Source organism: Carassius gibelio, chromosome A20 (assembly GCF_023724105.1).
Source record: "Carassius gibelio isolate Cgi1373 ecotype wild population from Czech Republic chromosome A20, carGib1.2-hapl.c, whole genome shotgun sequence".
Classification (NCBI taxonomy): Eukaryota; Metazoa; Chordata; class Actinopteri; order Cypriniformes; family Cyprinidae; genus Carassius; species Carassius gibelio.
The window spans coordinates 16,864,185-16,874,760 of record NC_068390.1 but is presented as its reverse complement, the minus strand read 5'-3'; the positions used below and the strand labels follow the sequence as shown (position 1 = coordinate 16,874,760).

Genomic DNA, 10,576 nt, shown 5'->3' with positions numbered 1-10,576 from the left:
TTTTACTTGCCAATGTGTATAATGGCTGAATAATTTGACAAACATAACCAAATAAACAAGAGGGTTGCATAACAGACTTTTGCATTTGTGAGACCTTGTTTCATTGTAAAACATCTCGATTCTGCTTGACATTTTTAAACAAGTTTGGTTAAATATATAATTTTAAAATTACTTTATGAAAAAAATATGGTTAATTTATTTTTGATTTGATTTGATTTATCAATCTCTCTCTTTTTTCTTAACAGGATTAAAAGTTCTGAGCTAGACTGGTGGCAGAAGTTATATTTAAATGTTTTGCTTATTGTCTAATTATAGTCCTTATGTAAACTGCAGTTAGCTTGATTCAGAATGATATAAGAGGTCTTCTTAAGGGATGTAAATGTACACTGATCATAAGACTTACGGTGGTCCCCAATTAAGTTTCACCTTTTATCTCTAAAGGCCAATTCACACTGCACCCACAGATGCTGAAAACCATCAACAGACATGTTTGTCAGATTTTGTCTGATCAGTGTGTGACCCCTTGACGCCACTAGCTGGTGTTGGTCGCCCCTTGTTTTCAACGACTGAACATGTTGAATCCATGTTTGTTGGGAGTTGAATGTCTGAGAAGTGACATATTGTACTTTCTCAGCATTGGTATGTGCTTGTTGGCACAGTGTGTGAATTGGCCTTTGTTTTTCCTGCAGCTGTTGCACTTTACCCTGTTGCTTATTTGAGGTTTATAAAAGCTGCGATTCTGATGACCAGCTCAAACTTCAACAGGCTTGAATAAAACTGTGGAGATGCAAGACTTTTATTTTACCTCAAGATCAGAGACTGTCTCAAGCAAACAGAAAACCCCACACATTTAATTCTACAGGAGTTACACAAAAACCCTAAGCTCAAATTCTGCTTAGAATCGGACAAGTTGCATCACTGTTAACTAATTTACAAGAACAATACAGTTTGTCTTCATTATAGCAGAATTACAGAACATTACACTAAACATATTTAATCGTTTAATGCACAGTTTAAAGACTAGAAAGATTGATTCACATTATAAAAAGCTTTAGTGTGCAATCTAGTTATGCACCTTTTATGCTCTATGTATACTATGTACATTTGAATATTATTTTATTTACATGAATTGAGAATAATTACCCATACAAACAGAAATCAATTCTGCTAAATTACTTTCAGATCTAAAGCTTTTTAATCTACAATTCATTAAATTATGTTTGTAACAAAAGAATTCAAAGCAGCATGTTCTGTAAACATTTAAGAATGGCATGCCATTCATCACGGAATATCTTCAAATGATTCTCGTTCATAACTCAAAAACATGATTAGTCTTTCTGGTAGAGGAAGAGCACTGATGTGACATAGTCTTTGGATGCCCAGTCGTTGACGAATCTTGAGTCTGCACAGATGCATCAGTGTGCAAGGAAGAACTGAAATAGAGAGTGCTTGGGTTTCAGGTTTTCATTTGTAGTTCCATTAACGTGTAAAAATCAATTCAGTTTTCAGATGTCAATAATCAGCCAAATGAAGAGTTTATAAAGAATATATTACCTGATCTTTCTTTAATATGGGCCCAATCTTTGTTGCTGTCTAGGTGTTCATTTATTCTAAAGCAGAGTTTAACGTGACCCACATAGTCAAGTAATGTGTTTATGATGGGTCCCACCCAGCAGCTGACTGAGGGAGTAGAGATGATCTCACAAAACTGTAAAAAAAAAGAAAAAAAAAAGAATTAATTTTATTTGAAAGCAAATAGTAAATGTACAAATGAATAGTATAATAATGATTGCATACAAAAATATATGCAATACATATATATATATATATATATATATATATATATATATATATATATATATATATTGTACATATATTATACTTTCCACATTTTAATATAATATTATGTCATATTATTTTTATTTAAGTTATTTTGACTGGAAAACAAAATCTATACCTCAACACAGTATTCTGATGCTTCATCATTTAAATAATACATTGTTTCTCGCCCATTTCTTGTCCATTGTCCTTGTTTAATGGGGGGATGAGGATTACTTCCATATTGACAGGTAAAACATGATTGTGCATCGCAGCCATTGTCCAGTAGGCACTTCATCATCAACATGTACCTCAAACAAAAAACCAAAGCTGCTGGGAAGCTGGTAGGATGAGTTGGCAGCATGGCATTAACATTAGCACCGTGCTTCAATAGTAAGGCCACCATTTCCATACTTCCTATCCTTACAGCCACTAACAAGGGGTTGAAAATATCCAGGTTTGGATCAGCACCGGCTTCTAACAGCAAAGTAGCTGCCTCAATGTTGCTGTTTGCCACAGCTGAGTACAGAGCTGTGCTGCGATGATCTTCATACATTTTTGACCAATCATCGGACATCTTCGAGTTGACATCATATCCAGCATCAATTAATATTTCTAGGACGCTATCTCTGTTATTTTCTGCAGCAAAATGAAGAGAACTGATTCCGGAGGACCTCACTTTGACCATGCTAGTTCTAGGGATTAGCATGGCGACAATTCTGAGGAGGATAAGAAAGGGAGAGATTTATTTCTTCATGAATAAATCAATAATTCATTAAAAAAAGAAAGGATAAAACCATGCAGATGAACCTTACTAAACACATATGTACTGTAAAGGATAAATCTAGTGACAATGACTGGTTGACTGTATCTTTCTACTGATTACACGGCTACACACCAAATAAATAAATACTTGGACATGGGATACTAATTTGATATGCAATTATTTTATAATTTTACCTATAGGTTGTATTATGTATCTGCTAAGAAAAACTAGTCCATTACAATGTACAAAACATGATAATGTTTGTTGAATCCATCAGTTCACAATATTTCAACATTATATTTCTTCTAATAATCACTGTTAACAGTAGAATTTCTAGTGAAAAACTACATTTCCCATGATACTGCAAAGAAAGCTTCAACAATCAGAGAATCACTAAAAGCGAGTCAAAAGAACAATTTTGCGCTAGAACTCTCCCATGAATGACTGCAAATCTCCTTTTGTTCTCAAAATACGTGAATATATATGCATATTTTGTAATAAAAATATTTTGTTTCTGTATATAAAATCATCATATTATATTTTATGTAATTTGCAATGCTTCATGGGATTGTAGTTCTTTCCCCTAATTAAGTACACAGACTTTGTGTTTGTGTCTTAGTAAATATTTAAAAGTTTGTAATGTTGTGCTTCACCCTATAGCTGTTATTTTTTGCTCTATGGTCTACTCTGACTTTAAGACCACTGAATTCTGTGATTAAGTATTTCAAAGAGCTGTGTAATAAGGAATCATATGAAATTAACTGTTATTTACTGTAGTAGGCCTACTAACCTGTCATGGCCATTCTTTGCTGCAACATGAATAGGAAGTAATCCAGTTTTATTGGTTACGTTAACATCAGCGCTTTTTGACAAGAGGATCTCAACAGCTTTAGCATGACCATTCTTACAGGCCTCAAACAATGCGGATGCATCATCATTTGCCTGGGTATTTACATTACCCCCTAAAGAATAGATCACTAGATTAATGCTATTAGAATAAACTTAAGTACTTAATTCGTTAAAAAAATTCTTACCTTTATATATGAGGTAGTTAAGCACTTCAACAGAATTACACTGAGCAGCCATAAACAGAGAGTCAATGCCATAAATATTTCTGGCGCACAGCTTTGCCCCTGCTTTTATCAACATCTTAGTGATTTTTAACTTTTTGTTCCTCACTGCTTCATGTAGTGGAGTCCCACCTTGAACACAGGCTTTGGTTGGTGAAGCGCCAAATCTCAAAAGAAGCTCCACTATAGCTTCATTAGCTTTCTCGCATGCTGTAAAAATCAAGAGGGATTGTTCAGAACTCTTCCAACCTTAGTTATTGAGAGATATATCATGCTAAAATGTTTACCTTTGTACAATGGCGTCTCCCACTGGTTATTTGCAAGGTTAGGATCAGCTCCTTGCTCCAAGAGGTGCTCGACACAAGAAAAATGCTTGCGACACACAGCCAGCATGAGCGGCGTCTGACTTTTGTTTGTTTGTTTGTTGACTGTTTCTGGTTTGGCTGTGGGAGAGATGAGATACAGCTGTGATTTTGATGAATGGGATTCTGGACTGGACATAATAAGAAATTCATTCATTCATTACCTTTGAGCAAAATCTTAAGGCACTTGACACTGCCATAGTATGCAGACTCGTGAAGTGGTAACCAGCCATCTTTATTCGGTTCATTGAGATTTTTCGATTCGGAATGAATGATGTCTTGTAGCGCTTTTACATCCCCTTTCCAAATGGCAGAGAGAACAGGGTCTAAATCACTGGAAGAACAAATATGCAAACAAATCTTAAGAGCAAGAATCTGAAGAGTTACATTCTTATGCCAGTAGGTGGCGATAAGTGATGAGTTCTGAACAAGCCACTTTGACTCATTTGTTCAAAAACATCAATTCCATTCAGGAAGGGAACCATATGTTGTGTCATTCAGAAACGTGGAGGGAATATTATGGCTATGGTCTGAACTGTAAGTTAATCAATATTAACCTGGGCTGTATTTTCAGAAAGCATCATAAGCCTCAGGACCATTGCCACCAGTGGTCTCTGCGTTCAACTTAGGTCACAATGCTTTTGAGTAATGCACCCTGTTCACTGAACTGTACAAAAGCAATAGGACTGTCACACAATCGTTCTTTTGGTCAGCATATCAATACGGCTGTGACTAATCAGTCGTTGATATTCACAAAAACAGTACTCACACACAAATTGAGTCAAATTTGTCATGCCACTCACTTCATATACTCCACTGTGACCTGCAGGTTTCCATTGTGCCTTGTCCAAGCAATCACCTTGTCTTGGTCCTTACTGAAGATACGATTATGAACATTTCTGTAAACGTTTGCACTCTTTTTCTCACTGAAAGGAAGGCAGCAACAAAAGTTAAAATAAAGGTTCTTTGGCATCTATGGTTCCATGAAGAACCTTTAACATCCATGGAACCCTCCCTTCCCACAAAAGGTTCTTTATAGTCACGTATGTTTTCGTAATTTTTCCGCACAGAAAAAGTTTAAAGTGAAACTTCTGACATTCTTTTAAAAGAAGACTGCGTAATAAGGTATGATATCTACTTGATGTGATTGAGAGGAGGGACGATACGGAGAGAGAAGAAAGAGAGAGAGAAGGGATGCGTTCATTCAGAAATGATCATCCTGTTCTAATTCACACTAGATGCCATTATCAAGAATGTCTGTGACTTTGCAAAAAAAAAAAAAAAAAAACACGTTTTTAGAGACCAAAAGCATTAATTGCATGACAAAGCCTATTTGAATACAGTTAGAATGCCTCTATAATTTAAATAATGAAAGAAAACACCCCGTGTGAGTTTTTTTTTTAATATATTTTTATACCTTTAGGATAGGATATAATTAATATCACACAAGAATCAATATGTGTGCGTAATTGCAAATGTTTAATACATTTTATACAGCAGCTCAACAGACAAGAAATTAATTGAATGAGTTAAATTTTTCCTGTTTTGCAAATGCAATAGTTCCAAACAAGGAGCTGAGCTGTTGTGCATTTCAGAACAATACTGCAGTGTATCTTTCTTGAATGAATCTGTATTTGAAAGACATTCAACTTGCTTCGAAAGAATCGTTTGATTGAAGGATTCAGTGAATCATTCAGTAAAACAGACACTTACTGGGGGTTTTAGTGTCATTTTTATTTGTCCATGACAAGCCTAAACCAGCACAAAAACACATTAAGCAAAATATTAATAATTGTTACTGACAAAAATACCCCCATAAATATAAGATAATTTTTGTCAATATCGCACACTCATAAATAAGGGGCATAAATTAGGTAATCTAGCATACAGACACATTGACTGTGTGTGTATATGTATGTGTGTGTGTGTGTGGATGCTTTGGTTCAACCTACAAAAAAACTTTAGACATTGTGGGGCTATTTCAGGCCACACAAGGAAAACAGCTCATAAACCATAGTTCATAGCTGTTTTTTGTTTTTGTTGTTGTTAAATAAAATGTAAAAAAAAAATTAGACAAATGTTGTAGTGATCTATTATCACAGGACCACCCTCCCCACCATCCCAATTCAACCACTGTTTATAGTGGAAAAAGATTCTTAAGATTTTAAAACCTTCTCCACACTAATAAATAAATCAATTTAAGAACTGTTCAAGAACTGTTTCTTTTGGTTCTTCTATGGCAGGGGTGTCCAAACTGTTCCTGGAGGGCCCCTGTCCGGCAGAGTTAAGCTCCAACCCTAACTGAACACAGCTGAAGCAGCTAATCAGGGTCTTCAGATTCACTACAGACATCTAGGCAAGGTTTGAGCTAAACTCTGCAGGATGTTAACCCTCAAGGAACAGAACTGGACAGCAATATTATATGGCATTGCTGTGAAAACACCTTGTTCAAACCTTTATTTTTAAGAGTGTAGTTGTAACAGGGGGAAAAAAAATCACCTGGGAGGGTTTGCTGGGTTAGGGTTGGATGGCGGTCCTTGTGTAGCTATGGGGTCAGCTGGCTGCATGTGGGCATGCACTTGTTGATTCCGCCATGGAGTTAAATTTGTATCAGCTAGACTTCGTTCAATAGCTATCTGCAACAGCTGTTCTTGAGACAAGTGTGCATAGGCACTGAAGTCCTCAAGTTCTTCTTCGGTTGTCCTTGAAGCAGCCATTGTGACCCTGGCTACTGCCATTTTGCACCTGATTGTAAAATGCTCACAAATTAGAAAACTAATAAACATTCAAATAACATAGTTCTTATCAATTACACAAACTGCCAAAACAACACATTAATTTAAAAAAAAAAAAATAATAATTAAAGTAGTTATTTAAAATATCAGGTAATTTTCTTGTTTCTGCCATTGATCAGTAAACATTAAAAATTCAGATTTCAATTGTAAAAAAGTTCCTTTACAAGTCTTAACATCATCACTATAATTCATAACTGCTGTCATTGATTAGTTCACACCTACCTTTCTACAGTATTCAATAATTGTATGTTGAATGTGGTTCATTTGGATCTTCTCCTTTCTCTGTAAAGCAGTTGATGCTGTGTGCTTTATGAAGAGTCTCTGAGAGGTCTTGATTATATATCACGGTGTAAACAAACTGACTGCCTTATAAATATATTTGCTTAGGTTGCATAATATTCATTAGAACATGTCTAAGATGTGACATGACCTTCCTTGCAAATGGTTTAAGAAACAGGAAGAGCAGGGGATCTGTTGTAAAATTGGTCAAATCACTTTTCCCCTGAAACTAGAAAACCACATTTAACCCTGAATTTCTATAAAAAATAATGTGTAAATTATAATGAAGGTATAAATCTTGCTGCACTATTCTGTATTCTTTCTTGTATCTGGTATGGAACATTAAACTTGCTAAAATACACTATTCTGTAATGATTTACATTCTGTCCTATAATGATAAATAGAGCTTACTACACACTGTTTTTTGCTATATCATGCATTATTTACATAAGTAAATATCATTATGTGGTCTGATGCTTGTGACCTGATATTAAGAGACAGCTGTCTCTGAATGCTGGCGTGTGCTAGAAACCTCTCTGTGACACAGTCAACATCTCAGATGTTTACATTTCATACATCTTGTTCTATTAAATGACTTATGTGTTTTCATCTGTAGCAGTGTGGCAATGAAGGTCTGGAGCTTCAAAATAATGCAAGTAAAAATTAAATCTAAAGGTATATAATCTAGATATGTTAATAATGCATGTTTGATCCAAACATGCAGTTCTGTCTGTATATTGGTGGCATTCTATGTAGACAAGTTCTTTGGTTTTGTCTGTGCTTAGGAGCTGAACGTTTTATCCTTTAACACACCCTAAGTTTAACACATTCAGAACATTACAGCTTTCATACCTCTCATTGACCAAATTATCACATTGTTTACTGCATTATGGGCAGAATGATGTATTATTTATTGATTCATTTATTTCAGTAATTAATAAAATCTAAATAGTCATTCACTTATACCATAAGCAGTTTGTGTCTTGTTTTATTTATTTTTTTCTCACTCCGGCTGAAAGAAGTGTGAAATTTTAAGCTTCAATGCATGAAATGAATTGTACAGACTCCCACTGGTCCCTACCACCATCTAGTTAAAATATGTCATATACAAATATTTCCCTGTAAGATATTTTGATTCACATCATCACTATTGTAATTGTTTTGTTTGTCACCTTTGCAAAATTTTCACGTATTTTGGATTAATTTTTTAAATATTTTTGCAAAGTACTCTTGGGTTTTTCGCCTGATCGGAACTGAACCAGTGCAAGAAGATTCTGTGAAAAGTGATTATCAACGATTATCAAAAAAAGTTTAACTTTCATCTCACCATCGCAAAGGGACGCCAAAACATTTGAAAGAGGCAGGGCCACTTTTACTAAAATAGCTATAACTTTTGAATGGATTGAGATATCGTCGCGAAACTCAGAACACTCATGTAAGAGCTCGATCTGAGATCACATTTAGCTTGGCCACTTGGTAGCACTATAAGTTGGAAAAACCATAAAAATGGTTATAAATACGCAACCATTACTCCGATAAACATTAAAATTGGTATGAAGTGTCTATGTCCAATGTACCACAAGATTTTATAAGGATATTTGCGCATCTAAAAAAACATGACTGTTAATGGCCAATGAATTTTGAGCATGTGTTAAGCTTTCTACTTATGCACGATTTTAGCAATCTTAAAAGGTCATTTCAAATCACACTGTACGACATGGGTCTAATAAACTTGGGTATGACATGTATGAAGACTGTGCGATGATGTCGTATCAATGACACAACTGTTTCACAATGTTTCTGGATTAAAACAAGGTTAACGAAGGTCGATCGGAAAGAAACTCAGTGGGCCTGTTTGACCTTTGGTGGCAATAACAAATTTTCAAGGGTGTAAACAAGTGTTTATTGCAGTGGTTTTTCACACATACATGTAATGTTTGTATAATCTGACTTACCTTCTTGTTCTGAACAACTTTTCTTCTAGAACCACTACTGTCAATCAAATAATTTTTTACATAATTTAAAATATGTAAAAAAAAAAAAAAAAAAAAAACACTTTTGCAAACTAGTACTAGGTTTTTCGCTCAATCTTGAAAAAAAAAACACTGCAGTACAATTCTCTTGACTCTCTAGGTCAATAATTATAAAAAAAAAAACTTATAATATTCACAAAACTCTTGAAAGCCTAAAAAAAAACTCAACTTTACGAAACTTGATCATAAGCAATAAGCGATTCTAAACAAGCATGCTAAGTTTTATGTAGCTCGGACCAAGGGTGGCGCTATAACAGTCATAAGCATTAAAAATCATAATATTTGTATGGCAAGTTGTATGGCAAGTTTATATTTATTATATTATGAAATGATTGATTTAGGTGGTTACGGGCTTGCTAAATAATATGTAAGGTCTTTTTTCATATGTGCTTAAATGCCTTAAATTGCTTGAACCCCAATAATCGCAGCTTGCAGCTATATCTTTCTGTTATAGTAACATTTTATCAGTGTTGGATAACTTTGAGCCTGATTAGTGAGGACCTACTCAGTTAGATGGAAGAGTAGTTCACACATGTGTGAAGTCATGACCGGACATTAAGTTTGATATATTTAGAGTGGCATACAGATATTTTCAGATATCTGAGACTGCACATGTTGAGATTTGGATATGTACAGTTGACCGTTGTCAGTCTAGCAGTGATATGAGGAACTTACATCAGGGGGCTAAGCTTGGATTCTGTGAGATCCCAGTGGTAAGGAGGCTAAAGTGTTCCAGTTGGCCTGATATGACCTGTTATCCAAGAGGGATAGACAAGGATAGTGAAGGTCTCTGGAGGCCACACTAGCATCTAGTTCCTTCACACAGGCTTGTAGCCACATGTGCTTATAAATAGGTCTGTTTTATGTGGAAATAACCTGATTCCTGCATGACTTCTATAAATCGGAGTTAATGATAATTCAGTAGACATTTTACAGACTCAATTTTGGCTTTTGAAGACCACGTTTTAGTACTTGGCCCTTGTGCCATTTTTTTTTTTTTTTTTAGAAATTGGAAGAGCCCAACTGAGGCTGTTTTACAGAAATACATAAATGATATTCAGTATAATGAGCCCTGCAGCAAACTGCCCATCCTTTACAAAAATGAACTGCAGTATAATTGCAGTATTATTTTAATCTAAACAGGAAAACATGTAGTTTTGTGTAGTAATATGTTTCTCTGCTACACAAACTTTGAATACTTGAAGTACACTGTAGTGTAACTGCAGTACACTTTGACTTCCCTATAATTTAACTAAATGCATTGCACATATAGTTTATTGTAGTGCAACTGTAGGATAGGGTACTATATTTTGTAGTTCAGTGCAAAACAAGTTCAGATAAATAGGTTAAAACTATAGTACTGGTACAATTTAGGTATAGTACTAGTATAGCACAACCTAGACTTTAATCGATCATGTATCCGGTGCTAGATAACTAACTAGTAAGTGTCAGT

The 10,576-nt window shown here is 34.9% G+C and overlaps 1 protein-coding gene across 1 annotated transcript; it reads right to left on the bottom strand.

Moving 5' to 3' along the window:
* Positions 1–780: 780 nt before the first annotated feature.
* Positions 781–7,147, bottom strand: LOC127939000 (ankyrin repeat and SOCS box protein 2-like). The gene is made up of 10 exons (XM_052535971.1): positions 7,034–7,147; positions 6,516–6,761; positions 4,820–4,942; positions 4,181–4,350; positions 3,942–4,097; positions 3,619–3,864; positions 3,375–3,546; positions 1,958–2,537; positions 1,555–1,708; positions 781–1,433 (listed from the first exon to the last, which is right to left on the bottom strand). The coding sequence occupies exons 2-10, from the start codon at positions 6,752–6,754 to the stop codon at positions 1,282–1,284; spliced, it is 1,992 nt and encodes a 663-aa protein (XP_052391931.1). The 5' UTR covers positions 6,755–6,761; positions 7,034–7,147; the 3' UTR covers positions 781–1,281.
* Between the last annotated feature and the right edge of the window lie 3,429 nt (positions 7,148–10,576).

Coding starts and splice junctions, on each gene's coding strand:
- LOC127939000 (XM_052535971.1), bottom strand. CDS start 6,754: ATGGCAGTAGCCAGGGTCACAATGGCTGCTTCAAGGACAACCGAAGAA. Junction 4,098..4,180: donor CCTTAAGATTTTGCTCAAAG/GTAATGAATGAA, acceptor TCTCTCCCACAG/CCAAACCAGAAACAGTCAAC. Junction 3,865..3,941: donor GGAGACGCCATTGTACAAAG/GTAAACATTTTA, acceptor TGATTTTTACAG/CATGCGAGAAAGCTAATGAA.